Source organism: Humulus lupulus, chromosome 2, assembly GCF_963169125.1.
Source record: "Humulus lupulus chromosome 2, drHumLupu1.1, whole genome shotgun sequence".
Lineage (NCBI taxonomy): Eukaryota > Viridiplantae > Streptophyta > Magnoliopsida > Rosales > Cannabaceae > Humulus > Humulus lupulus.
The window spans coordinates 105,839,719-105,851,833 of record NC_084794.1 but is presented as its reverse complement, the minus strand read 5'-3'; the positions used below and the strand labels follow the sequence as shown (position 1 = coordinate 105,851,833).

General features: G+C 32.5%; 1 protein-coding gene across 1 annotated transcript; it reads right to left on the bottom strand.

Annotated features, from left to right (window-relative positions):
* Nucleotides 1–7,972: 7,972 nt before the first annotated feature.
* Nucleotides 7,973–10,074, bottom strand: LOC133818325 (uncharacterized). The gene is made up of 4 exons (XM_062251112.1): nt 9,890–10,074; nt 9,713–9,812; nt 8,521–8,910; nt 7,973–8,374 (listed from the first exon to the last, which is right to left on the bottom strand). The coding sequence occupies exons 1-4, from the start codon at nt 10,012–10,014 to the stop codon at nt 8,246–8,248; spliced, it is 744 nt and encodes a 247-aa protein (XP_062107096.1). The 5' UTR covers nt 10,015–10,074; the 3' UTR covers nt 7,973–8,245.
* Nucleotides 10,075–12,115: the final 2,041 nt, after the last annotated feature.

Here is a 12,115-nt window from a genome sequence, read left to right as displayed (position 1 = left end):
TTGTTTTTTTTAATTTAGATATTTATAAAACTTTCATTTTTTTTAGGACACGCATTAGTTTTTAGGACTCATGTTGCGAGTCCTAAAAGAAATTCTTTAAGGACTCTCAACGTGAGTCCTAAAAAGTCCAAGAGATTGGAGGGAATTTGTGATTTTTTAAAATTCAAATTTTTAGGAGACATATAAGGTTTTAGGACTCGCAATGCGAGTCCTAAAAAGTCTAGGAGGTGTTTTTTTAAAACCCAAAATCAAACTTTTTTAGGACTCGCAACGCAAGTCCTAAAAAGTCCAGGAGGTGTTTTTTTAAAACCCAAAATCAAACTTTTTTAGGACACAGAGATTTTAGGACTCGCAACACGAGTCCTAAAAGATATTCTTTAAGGACTCACAACGCGAGTCCTAAAAAGTCCGGAAGTTGTTTTTAGGACTCGCATATATGTGAGTGTCCTAAAAAAGTGTCCTAAAAACCCTTTTTTGTAGTAGTGTAAGTTCTTAGCATATTTGCTTTGAGAAACAAATGTGCCTTCATCTAACTGCTTGACTTGCAAACCTAAGAAATAGGTCATTCTCCCACCATGCTCATTTCAAATTCCTCTTTCATTTGTTTCACAAATACCTGCACCTCATTGTCAGAAGTAGAACCAAACATAATATCATCAACATAAATCTGAGCAATAATTATGTTAGATTTAATATTTTTGATAAATAAAGTTTTATCTACTCCACCCCTTTTGTATCCATGAGAAACAAGAAATTGAGTGAGTCTCTCATACCAAGCCTGAGGGGCTTGCTTCAAACTATAAAGAGCTTTCTCCAATTTGTAAACATGATTACGTGCATGGGGATCTTCAAACCCTTTAGGTTGTTCAACATATACCTTTTCATTCAAGATCCCATTGAGAAATGCGGATTTGACATCCATTTAGAACAACCTGAAACCAATCAATGAAGCAATAGACAATAATAATCTAATTGATTCAAGTCTTGCAACAGGTGCAAATGTTTCTTCAAAGTCTATTCCTTCCACTTGTGTGCACCCTTGTGCCACTAATCTTGCTTTATTTCGCACAATTGTACCAAATTCATCAAATTTATTCTTGAAAAATCCATTTTGTGCCAATAATATTGGTATGCAACGATCTTGGCATAAGGATCCAAACTTTGTTTCTAAAAAAATGTTCAAATTCCTCCTACATAGCTTTAATCAAATTTTCATCAGTTAAAGCTTCTTTTACAATTTTAGGCTCAATTAAAGATAAGAAACAAACAAATTGAACAACATTACTAAACTTTCTTCTTGTTACCATACTATTTTTTGGATTTCCAAGTATTAAATCTGTTGGATGGTTTAATTTAACTTCGGTTGATGGCTCCTTTTGGACTTCATCCGAAATGATATCTGGAAATTTCTTTTCTCTCTGTCCAAAATCATTTTCATCGGATTCGTGATCTGTTGGAACAGATGGACTAGACGTTGCAGCAGTAGTATCACTGACACAAGCTTCTTCGTGTTTTTCAGTAGGTTCATCAATAAACCTGTCAATTTCTTCCTCAGTAGAAAACTCAGAAAAATCCCTGGCATCATCAATAACAACGTTAGCCGACTCCATTACAGTTTGGGTTCTCATGTTATACACATGATAAACCCTACTGTTAGTGGAGTATCCAATTAAAACACCTTCATCACTCTTAGCATCAAATTTACCAAGATTTTCTCTATCTCTCAAAATGTAACAAACACATCCAAAAACATGAAAGTAAGCCACACTTGGTTTCTTACCTTTCCAAATTTCATAAGATGTTTTAGATGTACCTAGACGGAGAAAAACACGATTTATGATATAGCAAGCAGTGTTAATTGCTTCTGCCCATAACCGTTTGGTCAATTTTTTGCTATTCAGCATCAATCTAGCCATTTCTTGAAGAGTGCAGTTTTTCCTTTCTACAACTCCATTCTGTTGAGGAGTTTTGGGAGCTGAAAACTCATGAGAAATACTTGCAGACTTACAAAAATCATCATAGATAGAATTCTCAAATTCTTTACCATGATCACTTCTTATACGAACAATTTTTCCAATGTCGCAATCTTTTTCAACTTTTAATTTCAAGCAAAGAGTTTTAAAGGCATCAAAAGTATCAGATTTTTATGTCAGAAACACTTTTATGTGTAATTTTTAATTGCTTACCAAGTTGACAACTCTTGCACTTACCATCAGATTCTTTACCTAGCTTAGGCAAACCACGAACAATCCCTGCATGTGACAATTTTTTCAAAGTTTTGAAATTTATGTGACCAAGTTTAGCATGCCACACATCAGTGTTATTACTCACAATAGATTGACACATAATAGACGGCAGAAGAGTGTAGCAATTGTCATTAGATCTAAAACCTTCAAGTACATTCTCACCATTCTTGTTTAAAACAAAACAATTCTCTTTATCAAAGTTAACAATATAACCTTGATCACAAATTTGACTTATGCTTAGAAGATTAGCTTTAAGTCATTCCACAAGTAACACTCTTTTGATTCTAGGCAACCCTTCAAAGTTAAGAGTACCCATTCCAAGAACATTACCCTCAATTCCATTGCCAAAAGTAACATATCCACAATGCATAGGTTTTATTTCTGTAAGAATAGACCTGTCACCTGTCATATGTCTTGAACAACCACTGTCAAAATACCAAAAATATGAAGAAGCAGATCTATCATATTCACTAGTAAAACCAACAAAACAATTATTTTTTTTATCCATATTTTCTTTGATTGAACATTTTCCTTTTTTACTCTTTTGGAATTATCAAAATAATTGAATTTATCAAAATATTCATTTTTGGCAAAATTCATAAGAGTAAAACACTTAGGGCGAATATGACCCTTCCTACCACAAAAATGACAGATTGGAATGAATTTTTCAAATTTTCCATTGGATTTTCCTGCTGACTGTGTCCATTCTGTTGGAACAATCTGAGAACTGGATGCAACTGACTTTAGTGAAAATGACACAGGAACATCAGACGATAGCATCCCAGCTGAGATAAAGACAGTTTTTTTTTATTTTTGAGAACTTGAAGCACCAAGACCCACATGACTTCTTTGACCTGCATTCTGTATTTTCTCAAAAACAGTAGAACCGGGGTTAAGCATTCTAACATTTTTCTCAAGAGTATCCAAATCTTTAGATAGCTTATTAATTTCAAAATTTTTTGAAATTATTTCTTTTTCAAAATTTTCATTTAAGTCAGTAAGTTGTTTAATTTCAAGGGACAAATCTTTATTTTTGCTTACCAATGACCGATTCTCATAATACACTTTTACCCATGAACCATACATCTTTTTGGAAGATTCACTCAAAGACTCATCATTTAATTCAGATTCATCACTATCAGTATCTTCATCTTTTGAAACATTATTCAAGCAAACAATTTTCTCATTTTCAGGTTTAGAAACAGGCAAAATAGAAGCGAGAGTGACATTACCTTCCTCATCTTCACTACTTTCAGAGTCATTATCACTCCAAGTAGCAATCATACCTTTTTTGTTATTTTTCAAGGTGTTTGCACATTCAGACTGGATGTGACCAAATCCCTCACATTCCCTGTACTGAATACTTTTTTTATTAGTTTGAAAAGGTTTAAGAGAAGAAGGATTACCTTTTGACATCTTGCCATTGAACTTCTTATTTCCTATCTTAGTCATATATTTTCGAAAATTCTTTGCAAGCATTGCCATTTCATTATCACCATCTTCATCATCTGACACTTCTTTTTCAGTGCTTTTGAAAGCTATGGTTTTCTCTTTCTCTTTGGAAGTACTTGGCTTGTCTTTTTGATGAATCTTTTGATTTAACTCAAAGGTACGAAGTGATCCCATCAATTCTTCTACCTTCATAGTACTGAAGTTTTTTGCCTCTTCCATAGCGGTGAGCTTAACATTGAACCTGTCAGGAAGAACTCGAACGATTTTTCTAACAAGAACAGAATCATCAAGTTTCTCACCAAGCGCAAAATACTCATTAGAAATATCAGATAATCTCTCATAAAATTCAGATAGTGTTTCAGAATCAGACATCCTAAGGTCATCAAACCTAGTTTGTAACATAATAAATCTAGACCTTTTGACATCTACAGTTCCTTCAAACTGAGTTTGAAGAATTGTCCAAGCATCTTTAGCCGAGACACATGTGGAAACAAGTTTTATAAAACTTTCTCCAATACCATTAAATATGGCGTGAAGAGCTTTATTATTATAACTGGATAATTTTTCTTCTTTTGTATCCCAAATAAGTTCAGATTTTACAATTTTGCTTCCATCTTCACCTTTTTCAGTAGGAGGTGATCATCCAGACAAAATTGCTCTCCATGCTTTCTCATCTTGAGCTTTTATGAAAGCTCTCATCCTAACTTTCCAATATGGATAGTTTGAGTCATTAAGCAATGGAGGTCGAGACACCGAACTACCTTCTGCAAAGAAAGACATTTCACACAAAACAAATCATACGGAAAATAACCACAAGATCTCACTAAGAGTTTAGTGAACCGCTCTGATACCAATTGAAGATCCGTTTTTTAAGATTACCAACTTAATTATTCAATTTAAATAATTAATTGCTGAAATGTTACATAAATGTTTAAACAAACACAGAGACTGTTTGAACAGAAACCAGATATGTTTAAACAGTTTATCACGAGAAGATAAAAACGAACATAAGGTAAAGATCACACGAAATTATACGTGGTATCAACAATCTTTGCAGATTGCTACTAGTCCACGGGGCCACGCCCAGAGAATGAAATTTATTAGAAAAATATCTAAACGATTACAAAACCAAATTGACTTATACAAATAAAGACTCCCTCTTGAATTTGTCGCAACTGTTGTAATCTAAACTCCTAATCAAATTTCTGAAGTGCTAAGATCTTGAACTCCCTTCAAATCATAACACTTGCACTTTTCCTCCCAAAGAGTGACTCATGAATAAGACTTCTCTCGAAGCTTGATGAACAATGTCCAAGTGTGTTCTACCTGCACAATTAGCACACAGAAAATAATACAGAAGTACACTATAATAACCCACTAAGAACTCGCTGGACTCAAGTTCTTCACATAAAAAAGTCTCTCTAAAACTTGAAAATATTTGGAAAATAATACACCAAGAGAGATGATTAAAAACCAACGACCTAAGGATGATTATATACCCTTTAGAATCCCTTTAAGTCATGGAAAACAAATCAGAAACCAATCAGCCAATAAATGGAAAATCTTCCCAAATAGGAAAGTCAGAATCTGTTCAAACAGACTGGCAATCCGTTCAAACAGATTGATTGAACCTGAACAGTTTTTAAACTCAGTTTCCTTAAATAAATAAGAAAACAATATATATATTATCTCTGCAAGCTGTACACGATTTCTGGACAACCAAATCAGATCAAGAAATAAATACTAATAATTTCCATATATACAAAAGTTAAGGCAAGATAATCTTTTATAGGAAATTATATATTTATTCTATTAACATATATAGAATAATCTGATTTTAGAAAATATTTCACAACAAAACAGGAAACTACCCATTTCAAAAAATCTTCTTTAATTAATTTTGTCAATTTAATCAAATATGCAAATAAATGATTTTACCGTTTTGAATATTTGTGATTGGTGATAGAGGATAGTGAGAAGTATTGAAGAAATATCAACAATGGCTCTTGGGTTTTATGTGTTTATTGTAAATAAATTTGTTAAGGAAGATAATTACAGTTTTTGGTTATTGTTGAAAATTTGTAATAATTTTTTATTTTCTTGGTTTAAAATAAAAAATATTTGTTTGATTTGATTTGAAGACACTAATATTCATCACAACTATTAATTAATGTCATTTTCAAATATCTTGCATCAATGTTTACTATCCCCTTCTCAATAAATATAAATAAATATGAATTATTACTTCAAAAAGAATTCTTTAATAATATAAGAGTAATGATGTATACTCAAAGTATATACCAAAACATTAAACGCAATGATGTGACGCATCTTTTTAAAATAGCGAGTCCTAGTTTTAATACATATAATTAGACTGGCTAAACTGTCACGTCACTGTATGTAATATTTATGTACATATTTTAAGTGCATATATCATTACTCATAATAATATAATATTAAGTCTGATTTATTAGAATGCATCGGTGCCAAAATTGTTTTAGTTGTGCTATAAATCCTGGTTGATAAAACTTTCATCACTTAAATGATAATTATAGGATTAAGTTTTCAAAGTATGATATCTTCAAACATATTGATACTATATTTTTCTAATTTTTATGTTTAAAATATGGTACTTTTATAAAAGGGAGCATAGTTATTTAATGCCCTCAAATACCTTATAATCAGTTTATAATGTTTTTTGTTACCCTATATTCTAGATAATATTTATCATATATCCTATAATTAAAAAATTAGTATAAATAGTACATTTTCATTCACAAGAATATACTCATTTAGCACCCTATAATTTAAGATCATTATCGAGAACATAAGTATCAAAATTGTATTTCCTTTAAAACACATGATACGCTTTATGGAAAATTTGCGACAATAATATTTATGTAGTTAGATTTGTTGCACTTAAATGTTTATGTAAAAGTTATGATAACAATAATGTCTACAGTTATTCATTTGTTATAGTCATTGGTACTTGTGCTGTTAAGTTTGACCCTGGCCTACCTGGCTACTTATATATTATAAAATTATTAAAAAAATATTTAAAAATAAATAAAAATAATATAAAATCCAAAATTAATTATTAAATTTTATTTTATGTATTTAAAAAATAAATTTAAACTAATTTTAATTCTTTAGTTATCTTAAAACTTAATTAAATATCATTTAAAAAAACTGATATTAAATTAAACCTAAAACTAAAAATTAAAATAAACGTCTTGAGACTATTTTTTTTTTTAAAATCTACTTTTCCTCGTCATTTTCCCAAACCTCAAGTTCATCTTCTTTTTCCTCTAATCTCAAAAGCTAGACTCACATTCATATTCTTGCTTCCCCTAATCTCAAATACAACTAAAATGTGTATTTAACTTTATTCTTTTATGCATAAATCCATATTTATTCATAAAAAGCTAACTAAAAAAAAAGTAAAAACTCCAAACTTATATCTCTGTTTATAAATCCAAAATCAAACCCAGATATAAAAATATCAGCATAATCATATTAAAAATTCAGTTTTATCAATCTAAAATCAAAGCTAGTCATAAAAGTATCAACAAAATAAATGAACCCAATAGCTTTTCTTTTTCTTCTTCTTCTTCTTCTTCTTAAGAAACCATATCAATGTTGAAAATAGAAGTTGAATACCAAATCTGTTTACCCATTCCAACCAAGACCCAACTGACCATCTTTGCAAGCCTGTCACAAGCGCAAGGCGATGACGACGCCAACCTCACCCAAATCTCAGATTCGACCTTCTTTGCAGCTCCCCGACGACAGTGCCAATGGTTTTTCTTCCTTAAGGGTAGATCTGAAGGGGAGGAAGTCGACAAGGTATTTGGAAGAAGAAGGGTCCGAGTGGGCATTTGGAAGAAGAAGATGGGGAGGGGAAGAAGAAGAGAGGAAGTCGACAAGAAGTAGGGAAACTAAGGGAGGGAGGAAGAAAAAGAGATTTTTTTTAAAAAAGGTATAAATATAATTTTTATTTTACTACAATTATTTTTTAATATTTTTAAAATAAAAAATAATTGAACCAATTAAATGTGTACAGGTGGCTGCCAAGTTGTTCTTGATTATAGTTAACTGCTCAAGGACCAACGGTAGACATTATTGCCTTAAATTTTTTTATATAAGCATTTAAATAAAACAAATTTAACTACATAAACAAATTTTCCATAAATATAATATAATGTGGACAATATAAAATTTTAGGACCATCAGAGTTCATAGTAAATACGAATATAGGACTAAAGTAGCTAGGATAACAGGAAAATGCAGTCTCAAACTCAATTGCTTATCTCTTTGGTAACAGTTCTCCTATCACCTAAATGTAAATGAAGAAATTACAAGTTATAAGTTGATTGTATTATCAACAATCTCCAATCTTCATTGAACGTTCAAAACCGGGGACTGCAAACAGAAATGTCAAACATTTTTCTGCAATAGTTGCATAAAAACCATTTTGGGAACAGTTTTAAAGTACATCTCAACTAGACAAATTACATGATAATGCTAAGGCCTCTGGTGCATGAATTTCAACCATACAACGCCCGCCATGGCTCTTCACTATTCTTTGATAATCCTTTCGGATTCCACTTTATTTTGTCCTTTGAAAAGCGAAGGTTGAGAGAGGTTGCCAAAATTTCTCCCATTTCATGAATTATCTGAATGAAAAAAGAGAAAATGGAATACTAATGTAAGCATGACTATAAAATAGCAGACCCAGCAAAGGAAGTGGGGATGCCTTTCGTAAGTTAATCCTAACAAGTTCGTAAGTACTAACAGATAGTAAAAATGACAAAACAAGTACCTCCAAATCCTCTATAATTTCATTGGAAACATGGCGGCCTTTTTCCCCTATAAGAATAAAAGTTGGCAAATGCAAGGCACGAGCCAACTGAAGCAAGCAGGCTAGAGGTTCATGATGAACCTGAGCCGAGCATGACAGCTTCTCAGTTCTTGTAGAAATGGCCTTGGTTATGTCATTTTCTGGACCGATTTGAACACCGTAAACTGGAACCTTGTTCTCACTTTTTTGAAGAGGCTTACCATCTCTCTTAAGCTTTGATGATGACACAAACAATGGGGCCAAGATTGTGGGCAGAGGAGATGATCCTTCCCCAGATATTTGACTCAAAACTTCATTGACAGCACATGCCAGCACTGGAGGTTCATAACTTTGCATAAGAAAAAAGGAAACCTGAAAATAAAGAATTTTTTTTTTTACAAAAATAATCTCATTTATTTCATGGTAGCCTACTTCCAACATAAGTTCCTGGAAGCAAAGTATCAAATATAACGAAATGTGGAGAAGACACAAAAACAGAACCACATAAAACTTTTCAAAAACACAAGAGTTGCATCTGAATCTGCATATATCTCCCATTTTCACAAACATGAAATAAACGAGTTTCATCTGCGAAATATACATCAATTTTTTCACACTGATCGCACCACAAGTGCCTCTAAAGACACGACAAAATCCTTACTCAGTCTTCCATAAATTACTCTTGGCAAACAAGATTACATCTTCTTCATAGCCAAGCACTTGATCAAGCTCTCATTCCAAAATCATTTCATCAAAGTTGGTTTAAAATGTATGCTCCGTTCATAATTCAACATGCCGAGCTTGCGTACTACAACACAAGTACAAATCTCATATAATTATTCATACAAATGAACCACAATTGGGAAAGAAAAACTTGCTGAAATTCTTCAGCCAGACATTCAAGAAGAATACCCACATATAAAATCTCCATTTCGAAATGGGTTTTCACGTAAGAAGTCGAGATAAAAAATGAATCGCAAGCTATCAAAAACCCCTTAACAGCACAGGCTTACATGGGTGACCTTAAAAGTCCAAGATAAACATGAAAAAAAAAACGACCCTCTAACCACAATATTAGTGGGTCTCTATTGATTAGACAGTAATGAAAATTTATACTGTCAATTAGGGAAAACAATTGAGAATTTAAATTAAAAGAACAAAAAGTAATAATAACCTGATAGCAACCCTGGGGATCTATAAAGTGAAGAATGGTTCCTGAAGCTTTAACGTCTTTGATTCCATAGCGCTCCAACGACAGCTCAAAGGATTCCTCTCTGAAACAAAATCAAGTTGAACCAAACCAAACGGGGAATAAAATAAACGAAGAAGAAGAAGGATCGAAAGAGCTTACAATGAGGTAAGAGAAGAGGAATTATTAGTGGGGTTTGGATGAAGAGAGTCAGAGATAGCTGTGGCGAAGCCCTCCGAGTCTCTGAAGAGGAACACTATCTTTGAGCTAGCCTTCATTACTCCCATTCCCTTCTTCTCTTCAAACTTCAAATTGAAATTGCCAAATACTTCAGCTACTGGCTAATTTTCACCTAAAATCAAAATACTTATGACGAGTGGTTTGATTAGACAAGTAAAAAATTACTAATTACAATATTTGATTTTATTTTAAAAATTAATTTATAAATGTTAGTTAAAAGACAAATACTTTAATATTTATCTTTTAATATTTATCTCTTTAAATAATTACAAATAAAAATTCAATAATTAATTAAAAAACTTATATTTTTGTAGAAATTAGAGTCTACACCTAGTTTTAGAAAGTCCATTTAACTTTTATACCCCGTTTTTTAACAAACTGTCGATTATACCCTTGCCCATATTTTTATCTTTAATGTTGTGGTGATTGTCGATGGTGATGATAACAACATAGTAGACGGTGTTGGGGCAAGAGAGCCTGAGCATTTTCTTGGCCTGGACAACAATGACGAAGTATCTCTAGTTAGGTAGAGGTTGATCTCGGCATCATATCGATACATGGAGGACTAACACAATTGGGGATGAGAGTCTGATTTTTGTAGCCAAATAATGCTTTAATTTGTCGGAGATTTTTTAGATTGGTGTTAATCCTACCTAGATGGGTTAGGGAGCAATCACTTCAAATTGCCAAAAGCTTGAACGATTGGCTCTTTGTTGCAGTGGCTTTGTTGGTGATGTAGAAATTTCCTGCATTGCTACAAATGGGAACGAGGGGTTCATTGATCGTTAATTGGGATGATGGTGGGATCCTAGTGTTAGTCACATTGGGACTCAAGAAATGGGAATGGAGCTTCACCAAAAAGTTTGCTAATGAACAAATGTTTCTACTGCAGCTTTAGGTAATAGTAACGGTTTAGTGACATTGTTTAGAGCAACGTTTAAATTTTAAGTCTAGTGGTTTAAATCTTATACTTATTCGTTTAAATTTTATACCTTGTGGATTAAATTTTTAAAGATTTTGGTTTATATTTTAGACATTATGCTACATAGATTAAAATTATAGTTTAAAGAGACTTGATTTATAATTTAAGTCTATAGGATTAAATTTTAAACCTTGTGGTTTAAATTTGATGTCATTTAAGTCTTGTGATTCAAATTTTAAGCCATTTAAGGTTTAAATTTTAAGTCTAGTGGTTTAAATTTTAAGCATTCTAGTTTAAATTTTAAGTCATGTGGTTTAAATCACTACAACAAAAAAGACCATTTGCATCAGTTTTTCGCTGCCACAATTGAGTTCTTGCGTCATGTGGGAGTAGTTTCTCCAAATCCCAACTAATTCTGTTAATGAGTTGTTTGGTTTTCAACTATCATAACAACTTCATTAGCTTTCAGTCCTTGGTCTATAAAAGGGCATGTGGGATTCACTTGTTAGAGGACAACAAAACAGAGAAGAGAAAAACGAAGAGAGAAGAACACAGTGAAGACCACTACACAGATGAAACAACAGAAAAGCCAGATTAGACGAGAGAGCTCAAGTGTGGAAATCAAGATTGAGTATTGAGAAAGGTTGTGAGAGCTGGGTTTGGGGAACTGTATTGAGAAGCACAACTATTGGGAAAGTGCTTGCTCATGGATTGAGAGGAAAACACCTGTGTGATTGAGTGTTTAGAGAGTTTGATCCAAGATTGTTCCAAGAAGCTCCATTTAAGTCTTGTACTCATTTCGTTGATTGAATAAAGAAGAGATATTGGTTCCTAAAATTGGATTAGGTTCAAGATCACATTGATCTTGTTTTGAACCAGTATATATACTTGTGTTGATTTATGCTTTCATATTTTTCATTTTCTAATTGTTTGATAATTAGTCTTACTGATTTGTGTTCTTAGATTCATCTCTGGTTTACCGAGATTCATCTGAGGTTCTTGAACTGGGAAATTTATCCTCATTTCCAACAAAATCAGAGCCAGGTTTCAGATCAAAACGGGAGAAGAAAGTTCAAGATCCTAGAGCTTCCGCATTACAACTGATACAGAACACAAGTTAGAAGACTATGTCAACCATGGCCAAGTTCGAGCTTGAGAAATTTGATGGTACAAACGATTTCTCATTGTGGAGAGAAAGCCTTAAAGGAATTTTGGTACACCAGAAA